We start from the raw sequence: 26471 nt of genomic DNA, 5'->3' as shown, positions 1-26471 counted from the left end.
TTCACAGCCTCAGAGTTTGGCCCAAGGGGCACATATCTTTTTTCCCCATTCCTCTCAGATTCCAGCTCTTCAGCACTAGCCAGGGCCACCTTACTATTCTTGGGGATGAAAACATAGATGGAGGTGTTTCCCCAAGCATGCTGTACAAATGGACAAGGAAGATAACCTCGAAATCAAACAGTGTGAATGCAGGAGGAGGCATGGGCCTGGCAGCCTTAACATGGATAACCTTGCTATAACATGAAAGTCTTGTGAGCTCCCTGAAAGAGTTCTTCTGTTACCTTTCTTATCCATTCTAATTGAATTAATGTTCCCTTACAGGGACAGGAGCCTGGCTCCCGATCCAGATTTCCTCCAGTTTACCTGACACACCCAGCCTGTCAGGCATTCTAGGCAGTGTTCACACTTAAGGACCTAAGAGTCAGGGGCCATCTGAACATACAAGCATTTTCATCCTACACACCCATCTACTAAGAAACTATTTTTTTAAAAATATATTTTATTGATTTTTTACAGAGAGGAAGGGAGAGGGATAGAGAGCTAGAAACATCGATGAGAGGGGAACATTGACCAGCTGCCTCCTGCACACCCCCCACCAGGGATGTGCCCGCAACCAATGTATATGCCCTTGACCGGAATCGAACCCGGGACCCTTCAGTCCGCAGGCCGACGCTCTATCCACTGAGCCAAACCGGTTTCGGCAGAAACTATTTTATGTACTCTCTGTGCAGTGGAATGCCTTTTTGTAGTATCTTATTTTGCCTTGGAGCTCCGTTTGGCCATACCCCCAAGCCAGCACGCTGTTAGTGGGATTTCCCTGAGTGGCTGCACTCCCAGAGTCATGGGGAGTCCCCACTGCTGTGAGGGCCTCAGGCACACCCACTTTCTGAATTCATTCAGAAAGAGTAGCTCTTTGACAGGCACATATAAAATAGATAGTTGGTTATGTAAGTTTGATAGGATAACCTTCTTGCTCTGATAAGAATAGGAATTTGAGGAGTTTTTTTTAGCGGGGTAGGTTAGGAGAGACTTATCAAATAAACAGACGGATTTTTGAAGATTAAAGTTCATGTATATTTTTTCCTTGGTTAAATTTGTGATTTTTCCTTTACTAGGCTTGCCCCCCTGTCAGTATGGATATCTGTGCTTTAAGAATACAGCTTTTCATAGGCTTGAAAGCCATCTGTCACTTTAAAAACCACATCATACTTCTGACCAAGGCGGACCCTGAGGCCATTCCAGAGAGAAGAGAGGCACCGAGGAGGCTTCTGTGAGCATCCCTCTTCCCAGAGAATCCTGCCAAAGTTTCTGCACTGAATTGTTATGGGTGTATTTTGTCTGTGTTTTACTCTATATTTTTTAATTTTATTTTTTAATTTTTTAAAACGTATTTTTATTGATTTCAGAGAGGAAGGGAGAGGGAGAGAGAGATGGAAACATCAATGATGAGAGAGAATCATTGATTGGCTGCCTTCTGCACACCCCCTATTGGGAATCAAGCCCACAACCCAGATATGTGCCCTTAATCAGAATCGAACCCAGGACCCTTCAGTCTGCATGCTAACGCTCTATCCACTGAGCCACATCTGCTAGGGCTACTCTATTTTTTTTTAAATCAAAACTTTGAATGACCAGATGACTTTTCTATGGTGTTCTTTTTCTAGAGAGAGAAAATAAGGTTTTAGTGATCTCCATAATACCCTTTATAATTGACCTCAGAACTTTTAGAAGAAAATGAACTATAAAATAGTTTCAATAAATGTCTGGTTTTTAGATAAAATGTTAAAGGACATGTTTTTCTGTGTAGTTAAAGAGAAAGACAAGGCCTCTAATGCTAGCCCAAATGATGTTTCTTAATACGTATTTTTCTTTTTTGACCTTTCAGTGGCTGCATTTTAATCCAAAGACTAGAGGCCCAGTGCATGAAAATTTGTGTACTTGGGCAGGGGGGTCCCTCAGCCCAGCCTGTGCTCTCTCACAGTCTGGGACCCCTCGGGAGATGTCCATCTGCCAGCTTAGGCCCGCTCCCTGGTGGTCAGTGCACGTCACAGCAACCAGTTATTCTGCCGTTTGTTCGATTTGCATATTAGCCTTTTATTATATAGGATTATTTTCTGGTATTTCAATTAAAAAAAATTAGCAATGTATTTCTTACCTTAAATCACATTCATAATATATAGATATATGCTGATCTATCTTAAAATAGAATTGCAATTTGATAGCACCAATCTCTGGTTGACGCTTCCGTGTTCTGTTTTCATACTGTTTAGAACAGAATAGTTACACTTCTATTTGATGTTTTCTATACTGTGAACTTAGTGGTAGGAAATGCAGTCTGATTTGAACATTTCTATACAGAAAACTTAATCAGGTAAGAAATTTTTGGAGAGATAAGAAACATAATGTGTTTCAAATCTAACATTAGTTTTTATTTTTAATATAAGTTTTTTTTTTTTTAATTGCTTGTGCCTGTACTTGTTCCACCAAAAGGAATAAACAGGTTGACTTGGTTAAGTGATCATTTAGAGAGTGCAGAGTGGTCTGACTGAGTGTAAAAGCTTCTAGCGAGAGAAAAAAAACTTGTAACCTTGCACATTTGACATTTGTAAAGTATTATATATATTATTAATTTTTCTTTTTTTATTGTTTAAAGTTTAATATATGTCTCCTTTCTCCCCGATTGACGCCCCCTGCCATCACTCCCACCCCTGAGGGCAAGCCCCCACCGCCCCAGTGTCTGTGTCCATTGGTTATGCTAATATGTATGCATACAAGTCCTTTGGTTTATCTCTAACCATCCCCCCTCCCCTGCCATTTGTCTCTGGATCTGTTTTTGTTCATCAGTTTCTGTTGATCATTATATCCCACATATGAGTGAGATCATGTGATATTTATCTTTCTACAACTGGCTTATTTCACTTAGCATAATGCTCTCCAGTTCCATCCATGCTGTTGCTAATGGTAAAAGTTCCTTCTTTTTTATAGTGGCACTAGAAGCCCGGTGCACGCTGGGCTGTACCCTTTCCAATCTGGGACTCCTGGAGGGATGTCTGACTGCCCGTTTCGGGCCTAAACGGGCAGTCGGACATCCCTCTCACAATCCAGGACTGCTGGCTCCCAACTGCTTGCCTGCCTGCCTTCCTGATTGCCCCTAAAAGCTTCTGCCTGCCAGCCTGATCACCCCCTAACCACTCCGCTGCCAGCCTGGTTGATGCTTAACTGCTCCCCTGCCACCCTGTTTGCCCCCAACTTCTCTCCTCTGCCAGCCTGGTCACCCCTAACTGCCCTCTCCTGCAGGGTTGATCACCTCCAACTGCCCTCCCTTGCAAGCCTGGTCCCTCTCAACTACCCTCCCTTGCAGGCCGGGTGCCTCCCAACTGCCCTCTCCTGCTGGCCATCTTGTGGTGGCCATCTTGTGTCCACATGGGGGCAGGATCTTTGACCACATGGGGGCAGCTATATTGTGTGTTGCAGTGATGACCAATCTGTATATTACTCTTTTATTAGATAGGATAGAGGCCTGGTGCAGGAGTGGGGGCCAGCTGGTTTGCCCTGAAGGGTGTCCCGGATCAGGGTGGGGTTCCCTTGGGGCGTGGGGCGGCCTGAGCGAGGGGCCTGTGGTGGTTTGCAGGCCGGCCACGCCCCCTGGCAACCCAAACGGAGGCCCTGGTATCTGGAATTTATTTTCCTTCTACAATTGAAACTTTGTAGCCTGGAGCGGAGCCAAGCCTGCTGCTCCCTCCGGGGCAGCAGCCATCTCTGTGGCAGTTAATTCACTTTCTACAATTGAAACTTTGTAGCCTTAAGCGGGTGAGCCCGGCCAGGGTGTGCGGAAAGCTTTGCTTCCCCTGTTGCCGCCGGCAACCCTGGCCTGCTCTCTCAAGCTCCATTCTGCCGCCATTTGTTTGAATTTGTTTACCTTCTATAATTGAAACTTTGTAGCTTGAGTGGAGGCTTAGGCCTGCAATGGCTATGGAAAGCTTGGCTTGCTCTGTTACCTGGGAAACCATGCTCACTGTGGCTGTAGCCATCTTGGATTGAGGTTAATTTGCATACTCACCCTGATTGGCTGGTGGGTGTGGCTTATGTAGTGGAGTGATGGTTAATTTGCATATTACCATTTTATTAGAGAGGATAGTATTCCATTGTGTAGATGTACCACAGTTTTCTAATCCACTCATCTGCTAATGTGAACTCAAGCTGTTTCCAAATCTTAACTATTATAAGTTGTGCTGCAATGAACATAGGGGTGTATATATCCTTTCTGATTGGTATTTCTGGTTTCTTGGGATATATTCTTAGAAGTGGGAATAAGGTCAAATAGGAGTTCCATTTTTAATTTTTTGAGGAATCTTCATACTGTTTTTCACAGTGGCTGCACCAGTCTGCATTCCTACCAGCAGTGCACAAGGATTATTTTTCTCCACATCTTTGCCAGGATTTGTCATTTGTTGATTTGTTGATGATAGCCATTCTGACAGGTGTGAGATGGTATCTTGTTGTTTTGATTTGCATCTCTCTGAAGATTAGTGACTTTGAGCATGTTTTCATATGTCTTGTCCTTCTGTATGTCCTCTTTTGAGAAGTGTCTATTTAGGTCCTTTGCCCATTTTTTGATTGGATTGTTTATCTTTTGTTAAGTTGTATGCATTCCCTGTAAATGTTGGAGATTAAACCCTTATCAGTGATAACATTGGCAAATATGTTCTCCCATGCAGTGGGCTTTCTTGTTGTTTTGTTGATGGTTTCTTTTGCTGTGAAGAAGCTTTTTAGTTTGATGTAGTCCCATTTGTTTATTTTTTCCTTAGTCTCCATTGCCCTAGGAGCTGTATCGGTAAAGGTATTACTATGAAATATGTCTGATATTTGTCTGCCTATGGAGTCTTCCAAGATTTTTATGGTTTCCCGTCTTACATTTAAGTCCTTTACCCATTTTGAGTTTGTTTTTGTGTATGGTGTAAGTTGGTGATCTAGTTTCATTTTTTTTTACATGTATCTGACCAAATTTCCCAACACCATTTATTGAAGAGACTGTTGTGACACCATTGTATGCTCTTGCCTCCTTTGTCAAATAATAATTGAGCATAATGGCTTGGGTCGATTTCTGGGTTCTCTGTTCTGTTCCATTGGTCTATATGTCTGTTCTTTTGCCAGTACAAGGCACTTTTAAGAACAGAGGCTTGGAAATGTAGCTTGATAGCTGGTATTGTGATCCCTCCAACTTTGTTCTTCTTTCTCAGGATTGCTGTAGCTATTCGGGGTCTTTTTTTTTTTTTTATTCCAGATGAATTTTTGGAGAGTTTGTTCTAGGTCTTTGAAGTATACCCTTGGTATTTTAATGGGGAGTGCATTGAATATGTAGATTGCTTTGGATAGTATGGACATTTTAATGAAGCTAATTCTACCAACCCATGAGCATGGTATGTTCTCCCATCTGTTTATGTCTTCCTCTACCTCTTTTTTCAATGTCCTGTAGTTTTCTGAGTACAGGTCTTTTACCTCCTTAGTTAAGTTTATTCCTAGGTATCTTAATTTTTTTTTTGTTCAATGGTGAATGGGATTGTTTTTTTACTTTCTCTTTCTGTGAGTTCATTATCCTACCTAAGAATAGACAATATGCAAATTGACCATACTTCCGCTACACCAAGCCACACCCACCAGCCCAAGCCACACCCACCAGCCAATCAGGGCGAGTATGCAAATAAACCGAACCAAGATGGCTACAGCCATCAAGAGCAAGGTTTCCCAGGCAACAGAGGGAAACAAGCTTTCTGCCTGCCCTTGACAGGCCTAAGCCTCCACTCAAGCTACAAAGTTTCAATTATAGAAGGTAAACAAATTCAAACAGAATGGCGGCAACCATGGAGCTGGAGAGACCAGGCCAGGGTTGCCCGCGGTAACGGAGAAAGCAAAGCTTTCCGCACACCCTGGCCGGGCTCAGGCCTGTGCTTAAGGCTACAAAGTTTTAATTATAGAAGGTGAATTAACTCAAACAGAAATGGCTGCCGGTGGAGCATGCAGGAGGCTTGGCTCCGCTCCAGGCTACCAAGTTTCAATTGTAGAAGGTAAATAAATTCCAGATACCTGGCCTCCGCTTGGGTTGCCAGGGGGCGTGGCTGGCCTGCAAACCACCACAGGCCCCTTGCTCAGGCTGCCCCATGCCCCAAGGGAACCCCCACCCTTATCTGGGACACCCTTCAGGGCAAACCAGCTGGCCCCCACTCCTGCACCAGGCCTCTATCCTATCTAATAAAAGAGTAATATACAGATTGGTCATCACTGCAACACACAATATAGCTGCCCCCATGTGGTCAAAGATCCTGCCCCCATGTGGACACAAGATGGCCAGCAGGGGAGGGCAGTTGGGAAGCATCCGGCCTGCAAGGGAGGGAAGTTGGAGGCGATCAGCCCTGCAGGGGAGGGCAGTTAGGGGTGACCGGGCCGGCAGAGGAGGGAAGTTGGGGGCAAACAGGCTGGCAGGGGAGCAATTAGGCATCAATCAGGCTGGCAGTGGAGTGGTTAGGGGGTGATCAGGCTGGCAGGCAGAAGCGGTTAGGGGCAATCAGGAAGGCAGGCAGGCAAGCAGTTGGGAGCCAGCAGTCCTGGATTGTGAGAGGGATAACCAGTGGGATCAGGCCTAAATGGGCAGTCGGACATCCCTCGAGGGGTCCCAGATTGGCGAGGGTACAGGCTGGGCTGAGGGACACCCTCCCACTCAGTGCACGAATTTCGTGCACCGGGCCTCTAGTTGGTGTATAAAAAGGTCATAGATTTCTGAGTGTTAATTTTGTGTCCTGCTACATTGCCGAATTCATTTATTAAGTCTAGTAGTTTTTGATGGAGTCTTTGGCATATTCTGTGTACAGTATCATGTCATCTGCAAATAAGGATATATTTACTTCCTCTTTTCCAATTTGGATGCCTTTTATTTTTTCTTCTTGTCTGGTCGCTATTGTTAGCACTTCCAGTACTATATTAAACAGGAGTGGTGAAAGTGGGCATCTGTGTCTTGTTCCTGTTCTTAGAGAAATAGACTTAGTTTTTGCCCATTGAGTATGATGTTGGCTGTAGGTTTGTCATATAAGGCTTTTATTACGTTGAGGTATGATCCCTCTATTCCCACTTTGCTGAGAGTTTTTATCAAGAAAAGGTGTTGGATTTTGTCAAATGCTTTTTCTGCATTGATTGATATAATTATGTGATTTTTGTCTCTCAATTTGTTTATGTGATGTATCACATTTATTGATTTGTAGATAACGTACCATCCTGCATCCCCGGAATAAATCCCACTTGGTCATGGTGTATGATCTTTCTACTGTAATGCTCGATCCGATTTGCTAGAATGTTTTGAAGAATTTAGCATATATGTTCAAGGATATTGGCCTGTAGTTCTCTTTCTTTGTGGTGTCTTTATCTGGTTTTGGAATTAGGGTAATCCTGGCTTCATAGAAAGAGCTTGGAAGTGTGCATTCCTCTTGAATTTTTTGGAATAGTCTGAGGAGGATAGGTTTTAGTTCTTCTTTGAATGCTTGGTAGAACTCCCCTGCAAAGCTGTCTAGACCAGGGCTTTTGTTTGCTGGAAAATGTTTTATTACTGCTTCAATTTCTTCGGTAGTTATTGGCTTATTCAGGTTTTTTTATTCTTCCTGATTGAGTTTTGGGAGCTTGTATTTTTCTAAGAATACGTCCATTTCATCTACGTTGTCCAGTTTTTTGGAATAGAGATGTTCAAAGTATTATTTATTTATTTATTTTTTAATTTAATAAATCTTTATTGTTCAGATTATTACAATTGTTCCTCTTTTTCCCCCATAGCTCCCTTCCACCCGGTTCCCACACCACCCTCTGCCCTTACCACCCCCCACTGTCCACACCCATAGGTGTACGATTTTTGTCCAGTCTCTTCCCATACCCCCCACTCCTCTTTCCCCCCAAGAATTTTTAGTCCACTCCCTTTCTATGCCCCTAATTCTATTATATTCACCAGTTTATTCTGTTCATCAGATTTTTTTATCCACTTGATTTTTAGATTCACTTGTTGATAGATATGTATTTGTTGTTCATAATTTTTATCTTTACCTTTTTCTTATTCTTCCTCTTCTTAAAGAATACCTTTCAGTCTTTTATATAATACTGGTTTGGTGGTGATGAACTCCTTTAGCTTTTTCTTATCTGTGAAGCTCTTTATCTGCCCTTCAATTCTGAATGATAGCTTTGCTGGGTAGAGAAATCTTGGTTGTAGGTTCTTGCTATTCATCACTTTGAATATTTCTTGCCACTCCCGTCTGGCCTGCATGGTTTCTGTTGAGAAATCAGCTGACACTCGTGTGGGTGCTCCCTTGTAGGTAACTAACTGTTTTTCTCTTGCTGCATTTAATATTCTCTCTTTGTCTTTTGCTCTTGGCATTTTAATTATGATGTGTCTTGGTGTGGTCCTCTTTAGATTCCTTTTTTTTTTGGTTCTCTGTGCTTCCTGGACTTGTAAGTCTATTTCTTTCACCAGGTGGGGGAAGTTTTCTATTATTATTTCTTCAAATAGGTTTTCAGTATCTTGCTCTCTCTCTTCTTCTGGCACCCCCATAATTCGGATGTTGGTACGCTTGAAGTTGTCCCAGAGGCTCCTTACACTATCTTCATATTTTTGGATTCTTTTTTCTTTTTGATTTTCTGGTTGAGTTGTTTTTGTTTTTTTTAAATAAATCTTTATTGTTCAGATTATTACAGGTGTTCCTCTTCTCCCCCCCCATACTTCCCCTCCACCTGATTCCCACCCCACCCATGCCCTCACCTCCCGCCACTGTCTTTATCCATAGGTGTAAGACCTTTGTCCAATCTCTTCTCACACCCTTCAGACCCTCTTCCCCCTGAGAATTGTCAGTCCACTCCCTTTCTATGTCCCTGATTCCATTATATTCACCAGTCCATTCTGTTCTTCAGACTTTTTATTCACTTGCTTTTTAGATTCACTCGTTGGTAGGTATGTATTTGATGTCTTCAAATTTTTGGATTATTTTTTCTTTTCTGGTTGCATGTTTTTTGCTTCTTTGTATTTCAAATCTTTTACTTGATTCTTGCGATCCTCTTGTCTGCTATTGTATCTCTGTATATTGTTCTTTATTTCAGTCAGTGTATGCTTAAGTCCTAGTTGGTCTTCTTTCATATCCTCGAGGGTCTTGCTAAATTTATCGGCCTTTTCTAGAAAATTCTTGAAAAACCTTAAAACCGTGGTTTTGAACTCTATATCCAGTCATTTGCTTCCTCCATTTCTTTCATTTGTGACCTGTTTCTTTGTCTCCGCATTTTGGCTGCTTCCCTGAGTTGATAGAGTGGCTTTGTGTGCTAGGTGTGCTATAGGGCCCAGTAGCTCAGCCTCCCCAATTTCGTGAGTTGGACACTCTTCTTGCACCCCTTTGTGGGCTGTGTGCACAGTCTCGTTGTATTTAAGTCTTGATTGTTTTTGGTATCACTGGTAGGAATTGACCTCCAGTCTGTGTCTACAATGGGAGAACTTCGCTGGAGACACCCTTATGAGACAAGACTTGCAAAATTGCAAAAGCCTCTGTTCTCAGCTTGGCTGGGGCGGAGTCTCAGGGTGGAGCAGACAGCAATGGCTTCCCATCAGCCCTGCCCTAAGAGGCTCCTGGGTCTCAAGTGTTCCGCGGTAATCGCTGCAAGCACCTCTGAGAGAAAGCTGCCCTCGAGTTTCACCCTCTGCCAGACAGTCCAGTTTCTCCCCGAATGAGTCTGGGTCCCCAGAGTCTCGCCTTGAACTGGAGTTCAGAGCTGTCCGGAGCTTTTGTCTCCCTTTCGATTGAGAAAGCCAGCTGCATACTCAGTTGCCAGCTCTCCCCGCGCATGCGCGTTCCTTCCGTACCTCTGCCTTCCGCAGTTCCTCTGAGTCTCAGTGTGCTTTTGTCTCTCTGACAGTCCTGTTTCTCCCTGTATGATCTGGGTCCCCAGAGTCTCGCCTGGAACTGGAGTTCAGCGCAGTCAGGAGCTTATGTCTCCCTCCCGCTTGAGAAAGCCAGCCACGTGCTCAGTTCCCAGCCCTCTCCACGCACGCACCTCCGAACCTCTGCCTTCTGCAGCTCCTCTGAGTCTCAGTGTGCTTTTCTCTTTCCTTCTAGTTGTAGAATTTCCACTCAGCCCGCCTTCCTGTGGTTCTGAATGATGTCCGTTTTATCTTTTAGTTGTAGTTTTGAAATTTTGCGAGGCATCAGTTTAGGTGTTTACCTCTGCCGCCATCTTGGTTTTCACTCAAACAGGTTTTCTATTCCTTGCTCAGTTTTCTCTCCTTTTGGCACCCCTATTATGCATGTGGTTTTTCATTTCATGTTGTCCCAAAGGTACCTTACGTTCTCCTCCTGATTTTTAAGTTTTTTTTTTTTTCCCAGTTGTTGCTCTGCTTGGGTATTTTTTTCCTACCTTGTCTTCCTGCTCCCTGATGCGGTTCTCAGCTTCTTCTAGTCTAATGTTGATGCTTTTTATTTTGTTCTGTATTTCAGCTATGTCATTCTTCATTTCTTCTTGGTTCTTCTTCACTTCCTCTTGGTTCTTACACATTGTTGAATTTTCCTTCCATCCTTTTCAACATCCTTATGACCATTGCTCTGAACTCTTTCTCTGATAAATTGCTTGCTTCCATTTTGTTTACTTCCTTTTCCGGTCATTTCTTTTTTTCTTTCATATGGGGACTGTTTTTTTTGTCTCCCCATTTTTGTTCCTCTCAGGGTGTCTAGTTATGTGGCTCACTCATTACCACGTTGGGTTAAAAGCACAAAATACAACTTGACCAGACATGAAACAGAGCTAACAAGACACTAATGTATTCACAATACCAGTAACTCCAAATAAAGTTGACCACCAGAGAGAAGAGAATTAGGAGAGAGAAAAGAGCACAAAAATGATATTGAGAAAAGGAAAAAAGTAAGAGAGAAGAGAAAAAGCAGAAAAAAGAAGGGGTATAAAATATATGTATATGGGGAGAAATCTCCAAAAAACCAGCAGTAATCCAAAAAATGCAAACTTTAAACATCCAGAAAAGCAGGAGGGAAGTTGAATCTGAAGAGGTAGAGCTTATTTCCAGAAGGTAAGGTCAAGGAACTGAATGAATGGGAAAATGGCCATGATTCAGTATAGAAGAGGTAGAAAGAGAGTGATTGTATAAGAAGAAAAGTGAGAAACAAAATACTAAAAAAAAAGTAGAAAATAATAATTGAAAAAAGTTGAAATATATATTAATATATATATGTATAAATTTTTCAAAAAAAACCTTTTCCTTTTGTTTAATCTATCTTTGTATTCATCTATTTTTGGAAAAAGGGAATAGAGAGCAGATAGGCCTGAGTTGGTGATTAAAACTAACTAAGCTATTAGTAGAAGAAGAGAACAAGGGGGAGTGGAAAAACAAAAGCATAAAATAGAAAAAACAAAAACAAACAAACTAATAAACAATCAAACAACAAGAAGAAAGAAAGAAAGAGAAAAAGAAAGAAAGAAAAAAATTTGGCTGGTGAAGAAAAAGAGAAGTGTGCATGGACTTGCAGTAGGGGAGAGGAAATTAGATATATGAGTAGGCCATCACAGACTACTTTAATAGTAATGCATCAGTAAAGCAGATAAAGAAGGTCAATTTTTAACAGTGAGTAAAAAGAAAGGATGGAGAAAAACTAAAGGAGGAACAAGAGAATAGAAACAGGATGAAAAAGGGAAAAGGGAGGAAGAAAGTGTTGGCATAAAGGAAAAACTGAGATAGAGTAAAATAATGCTTAAAAAATAAAAATAGAATGTAGGGCACTAATCTAAAATTTTTTTAAATGGTAAAAAAATAATAAAAATGTAATAATAAAAAAATAAAATAAAGTGAAAAAATTTTTTTAGTTTCTTAAGTAAAAGATAAAAAATAGTGAACTAGTGAAGTGTTGTTTGCTTCAGCGTACCTTCAGTGACCCATGGGGGCTGGTTTAGACCCCTCTCTACTGTTCTGCCTGCCACATGTCACTTTCTTTTCAGGTAGTCAGCACAGTGTTGAAGTTCCCAGCGATCCACTGTTCCTCTGTGTCAGATGCCACAACCTTGGTTTCAAGCAGGCGGGATCAATCTGCCTACTTGGTTTTTCTGCCTGCTTTCAGTTGTATTTACACAAGCATCTATTTCTGACACAGCCCCTAGGTGGCCGTGTTTCTGTATTAGTTTCCAGGACCAAATGGCCCCTCTACCCAATGTTTAGACTCTTACTTTCCCGGCTGCACTCAAGACTAGGTTGGCGGGACGGACTGTCCCAGAGCTAGTTTCCTGCTCATCTCTCCCTATTCTGCTCCCCATTTTTCCACAAAAAACCACCTTCCCCTGCAGTCTCAGTGAGTGTTTTTAATTGGAAGATCCTATGTACTGGGCTTAGCAAGGAAAAGCAAAGAAGTAAAAAAGACAAAGCAGCCTGCATCCCCGCTTCTTTCTCCCCCTGGCACTGCGTGGCCAGTTTGGAGAACTTTAGGCTGCCTTTCTGGGCACAGTCTCTCATGGCTGTGGGCTTAGATCTAGAGTCTCTCTCTGCCAGCAGCCCTGTGGACCCCCTTCCACATTTGAGGGGTACACTGACCCCAAGGGCCGCAGATTTGGTGCAGCGCAGTCTCCCTCTTAGACTCTAGTCCTGGCTGCATGCGTTTCTTCCTCCAGCCCAGATCCCCGATCCCACCTCTCTACAGGCGATCTCTGACCTTTCTGACAACAGATTATCTCACCAGCTGTGTTTAATTCGCCAATTCTGGGTGGATGTTATTTGATTCAACTGTTTCCTCTGTCTGCTCTGTGAGAAGGCACAGGACATGTGCACCTATTCAGCTGCCACCTTGTCTCCCCCTGGACAAACTTTTTAAAAAACGTATTTTAATATATTTTATTGATTTTTTACAGAGAGGAAGGGAGAGGGATAGAGAGTTAGAAACATCGATGAGAGAGAAACATCGATCAGCTGCCTCATGCACACCCCCTACTGGGGATGTGCCCGCAACCAAGGTACATGCCCTTGACCGGAATCGAACCTGGGACCTTTCAGTCCAAAGGCCGACGCTCTATCCACTGAGCCAAACCGGTTTCGGCTGGACAAACTTTTTAGGTGCCCGCAACCAGGGAGGCTGGATTCTCAGTGTTCAATGGGTTCGCAGCTGAGGCAGCTGGTCCCTGGGCGTTGTGGCTGTAGGGGTCCGGGTGGTGCCGATGTGTCCCTGGGTGAAGGTAAGGCTGGGTTTCCTATCACAGCCACTCTCCCCCTCAATTTGGCGTGGTCTCTGTAGCAGAGCCGGCCTCCCCAGGAGAGATTTCAGCGGTAGTAGAGGCTGTCCGGCCATGGAAGCTTGGTCCGCCAGTCCTCAATAGTCCTGTTGGATATAACTGTCCCTCACTCACAAATACACACACTCCCCACATGCCCACGCACTCTCCTTTCGCTCTCTCACTCACACTATCTTGCTTACTGCCGTCCTGTTGGCCACCATCTTGGATCTCAAAGGTATTATATATTTTAAATTATTTTTTAAAACTCTAATTTATTTAAAAATTCATTTAATCAAAGGTCTATATTTTAAAAGGTTTGTAAACCACAGAAAATGCATCATATAGTGAAAGCAAGAGAGAGGATAGTGCTTTAAGCAGACTTGCAGTTATAGGTGTCTTCTGCACTTTCCTGGCAATTGTTTGTTCCTCTGTTGGAGTTTCGTGGATTTGTGATGCAGGGCATGCTGGACTTATGAAGCCACTTGCAGGAGAGATCCTGGGCACAGGGACTTTCACAGCCACATCACCCTTCCTTTTGAGGACTCTTTCCTGTTCTTTGAGCTTATTGCTTATTTAAGAATACTTGTGGAATGAAGTGAAAGTGATTGATTCATCAGTTCATGAGTTGTAGAATATTAAATGTTATAGGCCTGTGTAGCATTGTGAACAAACAATCCTATATAATAAAAGCCTAATATGTTAAGTGGCCAGTTGGCCGTTCAACCAATCAAAGCGTAATATGCTAATGATATGCTAAGGCTGCTCAACTGCTCGCTATGATGTGCACTGACCACCAGGGGGCAGACACGAAATGCAGGAGCAGAAACCACAGGCATGGAAACATGGAACAGACTGATGAATCTCAGGAAAGGGGGGAGGGCGAGAAGAGATTAACCAAAGATCTTATATGCATATTAGAGGCCTGGTGCACGGATTCATGCACCGGTGGGGTCCCTCGGCCTGGCCTGTGGGGATCAGGCCGAAATCGGACCAGTGCACAGATTTGTCTACCAGTCGGGTCCCTTGGCCTGGCCTGTGGGATTGGGTTGAAACTGGCTCTTCAACATCCCCCGAGGGGTCCCAGATTGTGAGAGGGTGCAGGCCAGGCAGAGGGGCCCCACTGGTGCATGAATTCATGCACTAGGCCTCTAGTACTTTATAAAAATTGATTGTATAGTTAACACTGAAGAAAATACTAAATGAAAATTATTTTATAGTTATACTAGAGGCCCAATGCACAAAGATTCGTGCAAGAATGGGCTTTCCTTCCCCTGGCTGCCGGCACCGCCTTTGCTCCGGCCTGGAGCCACCTTTCCACCTTCCCACGTTGCCCAGAGGCCCAGAGCGGCTGGGGTGGTGTGGAACACCTGCGTCCAACCACCAGCCACTTGGCGCCTGTGTATGCAAATTAACCCACCATCTTTGTTGGGTTAATTTGCATACTCACTCCTGATTGGCTGGTGGGCATCACAAAGGTACGGTCACTTTGCATATTTCTCTTTTATTAGTGTAGATTATTTGAGGTATCAAATATTCAGCATTTAAAATCGCCATTTATTAAATATGTCTTATCTTACAGTTCTTGTCTTTTGTTTTGCTTTTAGTTCTAGAAAAGGTACCAGTGTAAAGCTCAAAACACCTCCTATAGCTGAAGCTGGGTGGAATTTGTATATTGTGAATACAATCTCACCAGTGCAACTGTACAAAGAAATGGTACTCGTTTCAGACTTCTCATTCTTATTTGTAGAAATATAGAGTGGAATTGATGACCAAAAATGGATTCTAACTATCTTACATTCAGAATGCCACACCCACCAGCTTTGTCTGACAGTGGAGTGTACATCTTTCTCCATCTTCTTATTTTTCCAACTCCTGGCATTTGAGGAGCTAGTAGAAATTCCCTTCATGAAAATAAGACTGCCATATTCATACCATCATCCTATGAGCATTGATTAACCAATCTAAATAGCCTTTGACCTTTATTTTGAATCCTAGCAAAGAGAACCATGAAAGAAATTTTAGATCATTTATTCCTGTCTCATTCTTCTTTGAAATATCAGCAGGTTTTCCCTGGGCACTGTAGCACCTGTAGCATTGTCCTGTGAGTAGGGCCCCAGAGTGGGCATTCTTTTTTTTTATTTTAGGCATTCTTACTCCTTTTCTAAAAGTGACAGCTGCACACTCATTCTTGGCCATTTTTTTTAACTCTTTATTTTGAAATATATAATTTCAAACTTACAGAAAAGTTGCAAGAATAAGAATAGTACAAATAAAACCTGTATATTCCCCACATAGATTTACCCTGAGTGTATATCCCTTGCCTCTCTCTCTCTCTCTCTCTCTTTCTCTTTCTCTCACTCTCTCTCTCTTCCCCCTCCCCCCCCTTTCACTTCCTACACATACAAACACACATGTTGTTTTCTGATCCTTTGGAAAATAAATTGCATAGATCATAGTCTAAGGCTAAATACTTCAGTGTGTGTTTCCTAAGAATCAGGATATTTGCTTATATAACAGGTCAGTCATGTGCTTCAGTACATTTAACACTTACACAATACTTTAGTCTCTGGTTCATATTTCATTTTGTCAGTTACCCTAATGGTCCAATAGCATTCCCCTACTCTGATCCAGGATCCACTTTGGCATCATGTATTTTATTTGTCATGTCTCTTTAGCCCTTTAAATTCTGGAATATGTTCACAGCCTTTTTTTTATGATATAAACATTTTTGAAAAATATTTTTTCCACCTTTTATAATTTTTCATGAATAGCTTATCCTTCTTGGCCAGAATATTGCACAGGTGATCCAGTAGTGTTTAATGTGTTTCTCAGGGTATGACCTTGATGATATCCATCTGCCCCTTATTGGTGATGTTAATTTTGATCATCAGGTCAAGGTTTTGCCTGATTTGTCACAGGCATTTTAATGCTGATGATTATATCAGCTTTGCTCTGGTTTTTAAGTTTTGTTTAATTGAAACTCTGAGACTTCATCTAGATGATTTACCTACTAGAATCTGTACAGATACAGATTGGTTAAGATAGCTCATGATAATTTTTTATCAGCCCTCTGCAAGTTATAGAAATAGATGTAGTATGATTTCATTTCATCAATTGAAACTAACAAAAGGGATACTCAGTCTGAATTTGAGAAATATTTAAATCATAGAACTTTAAAAAAGAGATAACTATTTCAGAGGTTCATTAGCTTTATTGCTAAGTTAGCAGTATTGTTAGTATTACAGTATTATTTGTACTTTTTCTAATGATGAGCGCTGTTTAACAAAGGAGTATTTACAATTGTGTGTATAAAACTGGCTCATAGATTGGGAGGGGGTATTTTAGCTAGGCCCTGTCAGAATGATAAATAATCACTTTTTAGGACTTAATGTGTCCAAATATTAATTTAATTAACAAAATATATAAATATTCTTAAGAACTGGGAAACTTTTAGGAGTTTTTCTGCTGCAACATTAGCTGTTTGCTTTTTCATTTTAGGTAGATTACAGTAATACCTATAAAACTGCAAAAACCCAGAGCTGCATCCACCTTCTTAGTGAGGCCCATCTGTTAGTGAGAGCTGCCCTGATGGATGCCAGTCAGCTGGAACCTGGAGAAAAAGCAGAGCTTTTAGAAGCATTTAAAGAAAGCTGTGGGCACCTCGGAGACTGTTACAGCAGGTTGATGATGCTTTTTGGAAACTTGTTAGAGAAACTGTCTTGAACTTTGGGTGTACTTGCTATTTTTTCCATCTCTGGTAGTTACCTAATAATTGGGGGTACGCTTGAGGGGAGGTGGCTCCTTTATTTCACAAGCATTTGTTGAGCACATACAATGTGCCCGATATTGTGCTAAGCTTAGAGATACAAAGATGAATGTTACCTGCCTTCAAGTAGTTAGTTTATTAGGTGAGTAGTGAGTCTCAAGTTCATGAGTCTCCCACCACTTAATTTATGAATTGGAAGTTACTTTTCAGGCCTCAAGATGGGGGTATTGTGGGGCATTACCAGTAAAATCCCTGACAGTGAAAGCTGTATTACTAGTTTATTTCTTGTTAGCTTTAAGGGAGAGATACCAGTTGAATGTTCTGTGGTTTTTTTAATCTTAGTAGTCAATGCCTTTATGATGCCAGAAAAGGACACTAGTATGAATAACGATTTTTATTTCTGAGAATGATGTTTATAAATTATTTTGTATATGATTGTTTCAAAGGCTTATTTGACCCCGGGGCATGATTATAAATTAATAAAACGGACTTTTCCTACCTATAAACATCATTATTTTAGAGCCACATTATGAAAATAAAATTCATTTAATGAATTTTTTTCTATTTTTATTATGGTCAAGCAAAAATAACTACATTAATTAGAAGGGCTTTGCAGAACATAACTTAGGAGCTTATTCCAACTACTAATGAGAGTAGAAAAGTATTTTGAGAATTATGTCATCTGGAAAGCATAATCTGTTTTATTATGAAGTGTATTGAATACCTTGGCTTAAAAATGACAAATCTGAGCTTTCTTTGCTTCCTTTTCTTCAGGCTTGACACCCAGTATTCCCACCTCGCCTTGCCCTACTATAAGATGTCTGGTTTGTCTATGGCTGAAGTTTTGGCTCGAGTGGACTGGGCAGTTGAGGATGGATCACAGAAATATGAGAGGGGGTTAATCTTTTACATTAGTCATTCACTTTATGAGAACCTGGATGAAGAATTAAGTGAAGTGAATATGGTTTTCTATTTAGTTATATCTAATATTTTTAAGTTTTTATTTTAGCAATTTATTTAATGTAATACCATTAAGAAGTCAAGTTCCAAATATTTTTCCTTGGTAATAGTTTCTTTTCCTAAAATGGCAACTAATGTGCCCCTTTCTTCATTAGTAATTATAGAATTATAGCTTGGAAAGGAATTTACAATCATCTCATATATAGACAGAGAAATGTGGTCCATAGTGATTGAGTGACCTGTCCAACGTAACAGTTGCTTGTCTTTAAAAGAATGACACAGAAATGTGGGCACTGCTTCCTTCTCATCTGCAGCCCTTTCACAACCCTAGTCACCCCACTCTCCATGTGCCCAAAGCTTCACTTACAATATCCTGGCCTAGTGACCTTAACACATTATTAAGGATTATTTGTAGCCCCTCGTGTATTTTTACTTTTTTAAAATATGTTTCTATTGATTTTAGAGATAGAGGAACATTGATGTGAGAGAGAAACATTGATTGGTTGCCTCTGGTATGCACCGTGACTGGGGATTGAACCCCCAACCCAGGCTTGTGCCCTGACCCAGAATTAAAACAGCGACTCCCCAGTGTACAGGACAATGCCCAAACAATTGAGCCATACCAGCCAGGCCCTCGTGTATTTTTAAAAAAGATGAATACAGATTTGCAAAGTTAAATACTGTGATACCAAACGTTTTAAGATTTTGAGAGAAATGAAATTTTTTAATAAATTACCTCATTAAGTATATTTTTTACTAATTTGTAATTTCTTATAGTGGACTTTTGAGTGTGATATAATCTAATATTTTCTTCTGAATGCTTGTTAAAGTTAGAAGTGCTGGCCACAATTCGGTACATACTTTCACTGCTTTTTTATTTTAACTCAGCAAAGAAATTACTTCAAGTAATCTGAGTTCTCCCACATTATCATCATCAACTCTGTCTTTTTAAATCAAAACATAATACTATAATTTTATTTTAATTGAAATGTTATATCTTAGCTTTGTATCATTATTTACCCCTGATTTTGTTGCTTTCTGTTGACTGACTGGCCTTTTATTTCTCATTCATACTCACCGAAGGAATTAGCAGTAAAAGTGGTTCAGATGTTTCACGTGGCTGAGCCAAAGCAGCTGCCCCATATCCTCTGTAGTCCTTCTATGAAGAATATTAACCCTCTAACTGCCATGAGCTATCTAAGGAAACTGGATACTTCCGGGTTTTCATCAATCTTAGTGACATTGACCAAGGCAGCAATGGCTCTGAAAATGGGAGATCTTGACATGTACAGAAATGAAGTGAAAAGCCATTCAGAGGTATGGTGCCCTGCCTGGTATTAACAGCAGGCTGAAATAAGACCGGTAGTCCTGAGGTGTTTAGCTTTCTTCTGGCTTCTGGCTAGTTCATTTTTTCTTAGTCATAAAGGAAAATAGACTTAACATTATAAAGGAAGTGACCCCGAGGGAATGCTTGAGCTTTGGATCTGGCAAATAAAAAAGAATTATAAAAGGCAGCAGTGGGTATCCAAAGACCTTTCAACTTAGATACATTCAGAGCATGGGAAATACATAGGCTCTTTCCGAGCCGACTTGTGGCTTCAATCCTGGGGTTGCAGAAGAACAACAAAATTGGGATTGAAGAAGCAGATTCCTTCTTTAAGGTTTGTCAATTTCCAAATGTAAACTGTTCTAGCATGAGGGAATGCCATGCCCACTGAAATAGAGTGAAGTATATTCAAGTACAGCAGGTGGGATATTAGCTGTGAGTCTTAGGAGTCCAGTGGTTGCAGAAATAGCCTGCACTTGGGAAAATCACAAAGGACTATATGGAGGATTGGGCATTTGAATTATGTAGCGAAGAGAAGGTAGCTTTCCCTTGAAAGATAGGCCATTTGGGGGCATGAGCCAAAATGTTAATTATTGGGGGAAGAAATTATGAGGCAACATTAATTGAACCATGTTCCAGGTCTATTCCCTTGCATATGTTCTCATTTAATTTTTGCAACAATGCTATAAGGTAGATGCTATTATACTTGTTCTATAGATAAGGGAACTAAGCCAAAGAAAGGTTAAATAACTTGTTCAAGATGACACTGCTGGTTAGTGTAGAACCAGGATTTAAAGCAGGCAGGCTGTCTTCAGATCTGTGCTCCTATACTGTTGTTTTACTGCCTGACTATAGGCAAACACCCACAGTACGACTTTGGTTTCTAAAACAAGAAAAGCAGGAGCGCTTTATCATTATGAGAAGAGCAAGTCAACATTGAGGTATCCTTTTCTTTGAAGAGTAGAATTCTAGAAAGATGAATTTTCTTTCCATAATTTTGAAAAAACTTAAGGTATATTATTATTAAATCAAATAAGCTTAAATATAAAGCTCTCTTCAAAAATAGGACATCTTGATGCTTAATTAAATATCAATAACTTTTATGAAGACAGTTAACTGATGTTCTGAAAGTAAGAACTGGTCTTTATAGTTAAAGAAAAAATTGAAATTAAAGTAAATTATTAATAGCTTAACCATGAATCTTGAATGCACTAGTATGTATTTATAAGATGAATGCAATGTACATTTTGTTCCTAAATTTCTTTTTTATCTTTAGATGAAATTAGTATGTGGCTTTATTCTTGAACCTCGGCTATTGATTCAACAGAAGAAGGAACAGATGTTTCCAACTGAGCTTGCAGTTCACTTGAAAGAGACCCAGCCTGGGTTGCTTGTGGCTTCAATCCTGGGGTTGCAGAAGAACAACAAAATAGGGATTGAAGAAGCAGATTCCTTCTTTAAGGTTTGTCAATTTCCAAATGTAAATTGTTCTAGATAAAATTGGTGGGGGCCAGGGAGCAGAATAAGAGAAGTGAGTTTTTATTTGTTTATTGAAAAAAAAAACAAACTTAGACATAATCAATTTATAAAAGAATATATGTAGAAAATTTTCATCCATGCAAGCTCTAATTTGTTTCCTGTTAAAATGTCTAAGTGTGCTGTGCCATGGCACTAATGTTAACGATAGGTTATGAAATGCATGGCCCACATGATGGAATGCTCTTTAAACCAGTTTTAACTCGATCAATACTATATTTATCTGTGATATGGGGGCTTGTTTCACACGTTCAAGGTGCTCTGTGGTAAGGATGGAGATACGATTCCTCAGCTCTTGGTAGACTTTTGGGAAGCTCAGCTGATAGCATGTCTCCCAGATGTGCTACTGCAGGAACTCTTTTACAAGCTCACATCACAATACATCTGGAGATTATTGAAGAGGCAGCCCCCTGACACCATACCATTGCGAACATCAAAGGATCTGGTAAGATAACGGAATAATACATTACACATTACAATAATGTGCCTTCTTATTTTGAATGGCTTTAAATTAATACTAAGTTTTATCACCAGATATCTTTTTAAATATATATCTATATCTATATCTATATCTATATCTATATCTATATCTATATCTATATATATAGATATCTTTATTGATTTCAGAGAGGATGGGAAAGGGAAAGAGAAATAGAAACATCAATGATGAGAGAGAATCATTGATTGGCTGCCTTCTGCATGTCCCCTAATGGGGATCAAGCCCACAACCCAGGCATGTGCCCTTGACCGGAATCGAACCTGGGACCCTTCAGTCCGCAGGCTGATGCTCTATCCACTGAGCCAAACCAACTAGGGCACCAGATATCTTTTTTAAGCAGGAATTAAAAGTACACTTCTAACTTGTCCATGGGTGAAGTTGCCCACATCCTATATCCTATATAATAAAAGGGTAGTATGCAAATTGACCCTAATAGTGGACCAACTGGGAAGGATCAGTTGCTATGACGTGCACTGACCACCAGGGGGCAGGCGCTCACCACAAGCCTGGCTGATGGCTGCAAGCACAGCAGTGGTGGCAGGAGCATCTCCTGCCTCCTCAGCAGCACTAACGATGTCCGACTGCCAGCTTAGGCCTGCTTCTGGACTGCAAGAGGATGCAGGCCAGGCTGAGGGACCCCTCCCGAGTGCACAAATTTTGTGCACCGGGCCTCTAGTTTTACATAATTTTGTATTCTAAAGAGTGCCTGTACTGTCTCTGACTTGCAGTGGTACCTCAGTAGTTAAAGCATGAGGGAAGAGGCTTTCCCAGAACATGTCTGTGCTTCCTAGGATGGCTGTGAAGTAGAACACAAGAAAAGACATCTGCTGACCTCCCTTACATGTGAGGGACTGTGGAAAAGGATCTCATTATGTCCTCTCAGCCACACACATAAGAGCTGTTCTGTAGCCCTCATGGCAGCCCTCACCGCTGCTTTTACCCATCCTGCTCCTTTCCCCTACTAGCTTCTCTGCCTCTCATGGATGCCACAGCTAACTGAAAAAGACACCGACTTTTTGAATAAGAGGGCTTTTAGGGGAATCATCTTGAGAACTTATGGAGAGATTTTGTCTCCCAAGGAAAATAGTAGAAATAAAAAATTATTTCCAATATTATTGTTAACTTCTTTAAAGTATAATTAATTTAAAAGCACTATTGCTTTTTTTGCTAGAAAGGGCCTCCTTGGAATATTTTAAAATTTAAAGTATTAAGGAATATTCAGTGCAGATTTGTTCAGTGAGAAGCAGGAAGGCTGAAACTTTCCCCAGGGGAATAGATTCTAAATGACTTCCCTTCTCATTCCCAGGAAGGTGTATACTTAACTCTGCAACACGGCTGAGGACTAGTGATTGCTTGTTCTATTTAGCATGGATGAAGAACATCTGTTTTGTTGTATTATGTTTATATTAATTTCTTTTACTTTTTAGATAAACGCCTGTAGCCATTATGGCTTAATCTATCCGTGGGTTAATGTCTTAATAACATCTGATTCCTTAGCTGACAAAAATTATACAGAAGATCTCTCCAAATTACAGGTAAATGAAAATATCTCTTTTTAATGAGTATACATATTAAAATTTAATGTAGGATATAAATTTGTAGGACTTCAGATGTTGTGTTAATCTAGAATGTATAATTTTGAGGGGAAAATCCACAGGCATGCTCAGGAGCTCTCCTGCCTCTGCCTGAAACTGCTCACGGAAGGCTGCTTTCGTTACCATAAATGAGTAAGCGCCCAAGTCTCATGACTGTCTTGGCTCTTTTTCAGCATGTGCTTGAAAGCACTTTGTGAAATGCATATATGGCAAATGTGTAGCAGAGTTTTATTGCTATGATTCATGTTTTTTCAGTCTTCACTCATACATTTTAGGCCTCTAGCCAATCTAGCCACTACTGTCTGTTTTGTAGGAAATTGTTCAAAGTAGCCAATTTATCTGGCTCCTGAAAGGATAAGAAAAAAAAAAAGAAAGAAAGAAAGAAAGAAAGAAAAGAAAAAGGAAGAAGTATGATCAGAGAGTGTAGATAATCCTGCAGGAATTCTGACTGTGACGGTGTTTTGACCAGAATGAGAAATAAAGTCTACATTTGACTTGGCGGACCAGGCTGGGCTAAATGTGGATATGATTTTGTTTAATAGTAGTTCAATGGTCCAAGGATCAAATAGAACCCAAAAATCTGTTTTGTTTGGTCGTCCAGGGTATCTACTAACATATAAAAATTAAGAATTCTGAGTTTCACTTTTCTCTTGAAAAATTCAGCACACCTGGTAACCCTGGGCCCTCATTGCCTAAGAACTGTGGGTTGGAGCCAGCCAGTGGCTGTCTGTCTTGCCGCTACAGTTTTTGGTCCAGACACTGAGCCTGTGGTGTCCAGTTTCCTTACACCCAGCTGCCTTTTGGCTTCCTTGGATTTTTTAGCTTGCAGCCCCTCATTTTCCCTGGGAACAGGTATAAGTGTGGTTATTGCTTATGGAAACCAAAATTGGGGATGGTGGTTGGGAGGGAAGCTCAGCAGGTAGTATTGCTTGGATAGCCTCTGTGTTGTCTCCAGAAATGGAGTTACATTCTTAAAAAAATCAACAGAGAAGAGTATTGTTGGTCCTCATTTTTAGTTCCCTTATGATGTAGAGCTACTGAGCCTCAGGCTTGTTCATTCCACAGATATTCCTTGAACATATACTGTAAATTTGTACAGCATGGGACCAGGCAGGCAGGGCCTTGCTCTCCTGGAACATGTGCACTAATCACCTATTTAAAAACATAATTGTAACAAGTGCTATTAAACCTCACCTGAGAAAGCATATTTGTAATCACTGCTTGAAAAAGTATAATATAGAGGTCTCTTAAAAAGGAGTCTTTGCTGTTAAAGGATAGAAATGTAGTCAGCCTAAACGTCTCTAAGTCACTTTCCTAATTATATCTCTTTCTAGATTATTTGTAGGTCAATTAGTCTTAGTTATTAAGAACAAAATAACTCTCAAGAAACAAGAAGATTTTATGTGGTTCTCACCTAGAGGAATGGGAAGGTTCAGGACCACCCGGAGAGGTTTCTCAAAATTGTATGACTCCCTCCACCCCGCCTACCACCACCACACAAATTTGATGTGTCTCTTGTCCTCAGTCATTGTGACACTATACATTTGTGCAAAAATTAAAATAAAAACAATATAGAAATCACCTACATTTCAAAAAGCTGCTGTCTGAAATGACACAGTAAGTAGTAAATGCCCTGCCCTTTGCCAAAATTGTCATGGGCCCCTCCCCTCCTTCCTTGCCGGACACCTCACCTTTAGAGCAGCAGTTGATTGAGTAGGTAGAGGAGCCCCAGAAGTCTGGATTTCAGTCCTGCAGAGCCAGCTGAGGACAAGGGATCTAAATCAGAGAAGGGAGTATCAGTGATGGGCAACCTTTGGAGCTTGGTGTGTCAAACTTCGCCAAAAAACTGAGCATAACTCGGGTAGTGTGTCACTTTGAGGAAAAAACATTATTTCGCAAATGTTTCATCCTCAGGAGCAGCAAATGTTTCATCCTCGGCATGCGGCCTCCTCAGCGGCCGCCTGTCATCAGAAATGGCTATGCGTGTCAGTGCTGACACGTGTGTCATAGGTTCGCCATCACTGGCAGTACTTGTGCTGGGGGTGGAGAGGAGTCCATTTGCTATCCTAAAAGAACAATGGAGCAGTCTGCTAAGAAGCAGACAGCACTGGGAGTATTTTAAAGGGCAGTAGTAACCTTTGGACCATTTTTTAATTCAGTAATATATGTGTTGTCTGGTGTGTTTTACTTTTAAACTTCTTGATGATATGGATAAAACTAAGGAAAAGTTCATGAGTAATCATCTTGTACCAAGCTTTGACTAATTGCATTTTAACCATGCCTTGCTCCTTCCGATATAGAAATAATCTTTTATGTTGGGAGATCTATGAGTGGCAAGTTATCACCTTATTTTGTGTTTGCTATCTTACTATCAGGAAATTATTCAGATGGGAAGGTGATTATTAAACTTGCAGGAAGGAAAGGGATTGACCTTATTCTCCTAGCCATTCCTTGGTAGAGATTGGAATAAAATAAACGTGCTGACTATAAATAGATAGTTCATATTCTATATCCTCTTGTGAGCCTGAGAAGCTGTAGCAAAAAGGATACAGGAAGAAGAAAATCAGTATATGATCTTCTCATCTTTATCCAGAAGAAAGGTGGTAGAATAAAAAATATTACAGTTAAATAAAACAAAACAATCAATAAAGAAATTAAAATTAAAAAAAACACACACAAAAAAAAACAACAGTAGGACAGTTGGCCTTTGATCATCATGGGTGTTGGGAGCACCAGCTGCCCGCACAATGGAAAATTCATATATAACTTGAGTCGACCCTCAGCATTGCCAGTTGACCCTTGAACGACGGGTTTGAACTGTGTGGGTAACTTGAAAAAATCTGCATATACGTGGACCCATGCAGCTCAAATCCACAATACTAAGGGTCAATTGTATTTATAGTTTAAATACTTAGAAGTAAAATATCGGTTACAGTTCTGAATACTGAAATAGTACCTGCTTTTTTATTCAGCTTGTGGCAAATGGTATTGATACAAATTATTAGGTTCTTAACAGTTGTGTTAGTTTTCTTAAATGTTAAATTTTATTTTGGTTATATGTGTAATGCATGCTTATTATAGAAACTTTTTGAAAATACAGGAAAAAGACACAAGTAGGCTTTGTCCTCCCATTCATTGAGCTGATCTCTGTCTCAAATTCTATGCTCTCCCAAAGGCATTTCTATATGTGTATGTACCTATGAAGATTTTATGAAACTGATCGCGCTCTGAATATAATTTTGTATTAAGATGTTTTTACTCATCACTTTATCATGAGTATTTTGTCATTAAATGGCCTTTGAAAACAATTTTGGTGGCTATATAATATTCCATTATACAGCTGCACCATAATTTACTTATCCCTTTTTGTGTAATATTTAGGTTGCTCCTACTTTTTCAGTATTATAAATATTCTTGTGGTGAACATCATTGGACATAAATCGTTAACCATGATGTTGATTATTTCCTTAGGATGGAGTCCCTAAAGCATTCCCATTAGTTTTTAAATGCAGACTA

General features: G+C 40.6%; 2 protein-coding genes across 9 annotated transcripts in view; one reads left to right on the top strand and one right to left on the bottom strand.

Annotated features, from left to right (window-relative positions):
* HPS3 (HPS3 biogenesis of lysosomal organelles complex 2 subunit 1) overlaps positions 1-26471 on the top strand; it is a 62500-nt gene that overhangs the window by 24030 nt on the left and 11999 nt on the right. For 6 of the 7 annotated variants that reach the window (XR_013813142.1, XR_013813143.1, XR_013813144.1 and 3 more), the window contains exons 7-14: positions 1116-1270; positions 14877-14985; positions 16771-16952; positions 17813-17993; positions 19082-19315; positions 20602-20787; positions 21118-21306; positions 22788-22895. Coding sequence is in view for 4 of the 7 variants with exons in the window: in XM_079764029.1 (XP_079620155.1) it covers positions 1116-1270; positions 14877-14985; positions 16771-16952; positions 17813-17993; positions 19082-19315; positions 20602-20787; positions 21118-21306; positions 22788-22895 (1344 nt within the window). In the remaining 3 variants the exon portion in view is untranslated. The remainder of the gene's footprint in view (positions 1-1115; positions 1271-14876; positions 14986-16770; positions 16953-17812; positions 17994-19081; positions 19316-20601; positions 20788-21117; positions 21307-22787; positions 22896-26471) is intronic. The other variant, XM_079764028.1, reaches the window with a different exon arrangement.
* LOC307094879 (ceruloplasmin) overlaps positions 22907-26471 on the bottom strand; it is a gene marked incomplete at both ends in the record, with an annotated part of 89567 nt that continues 86002 nt past the window's right edge. Inside the window, one exon of one of the 2 annotated variants that reach the window (XM_079764008.1) lies at positions 22907-24731. In XM_079764008.1, coding sequence (XP_079620134.1) covers positions 24649-24731 — 83 coding nt within the window. Of the gene's footprint in view, positions 24732-25461; positions 25488-26471 lie in introns of those variants that run through there. The other variant, XM_079764009.1, reaches the window with a different exon arrangement.

This window comes from Cnephaeus nilssonii, assembly GCF_951640355.1.
Source record: "Cnephaeus nilssonii genome assembly, chromosome: 3".
NCBI lineage: Eukaryota > Metazoa > Chordata > Mammalia > Chiroptera > Vespertilionidae > Cnephaeus > Cnephaeus nilssonii.
The sequence above is the reverse complement of the archived record's forward strand: the minus strand, read 5'-3'. Positions and strand labels throughout refer to the sequence as shown.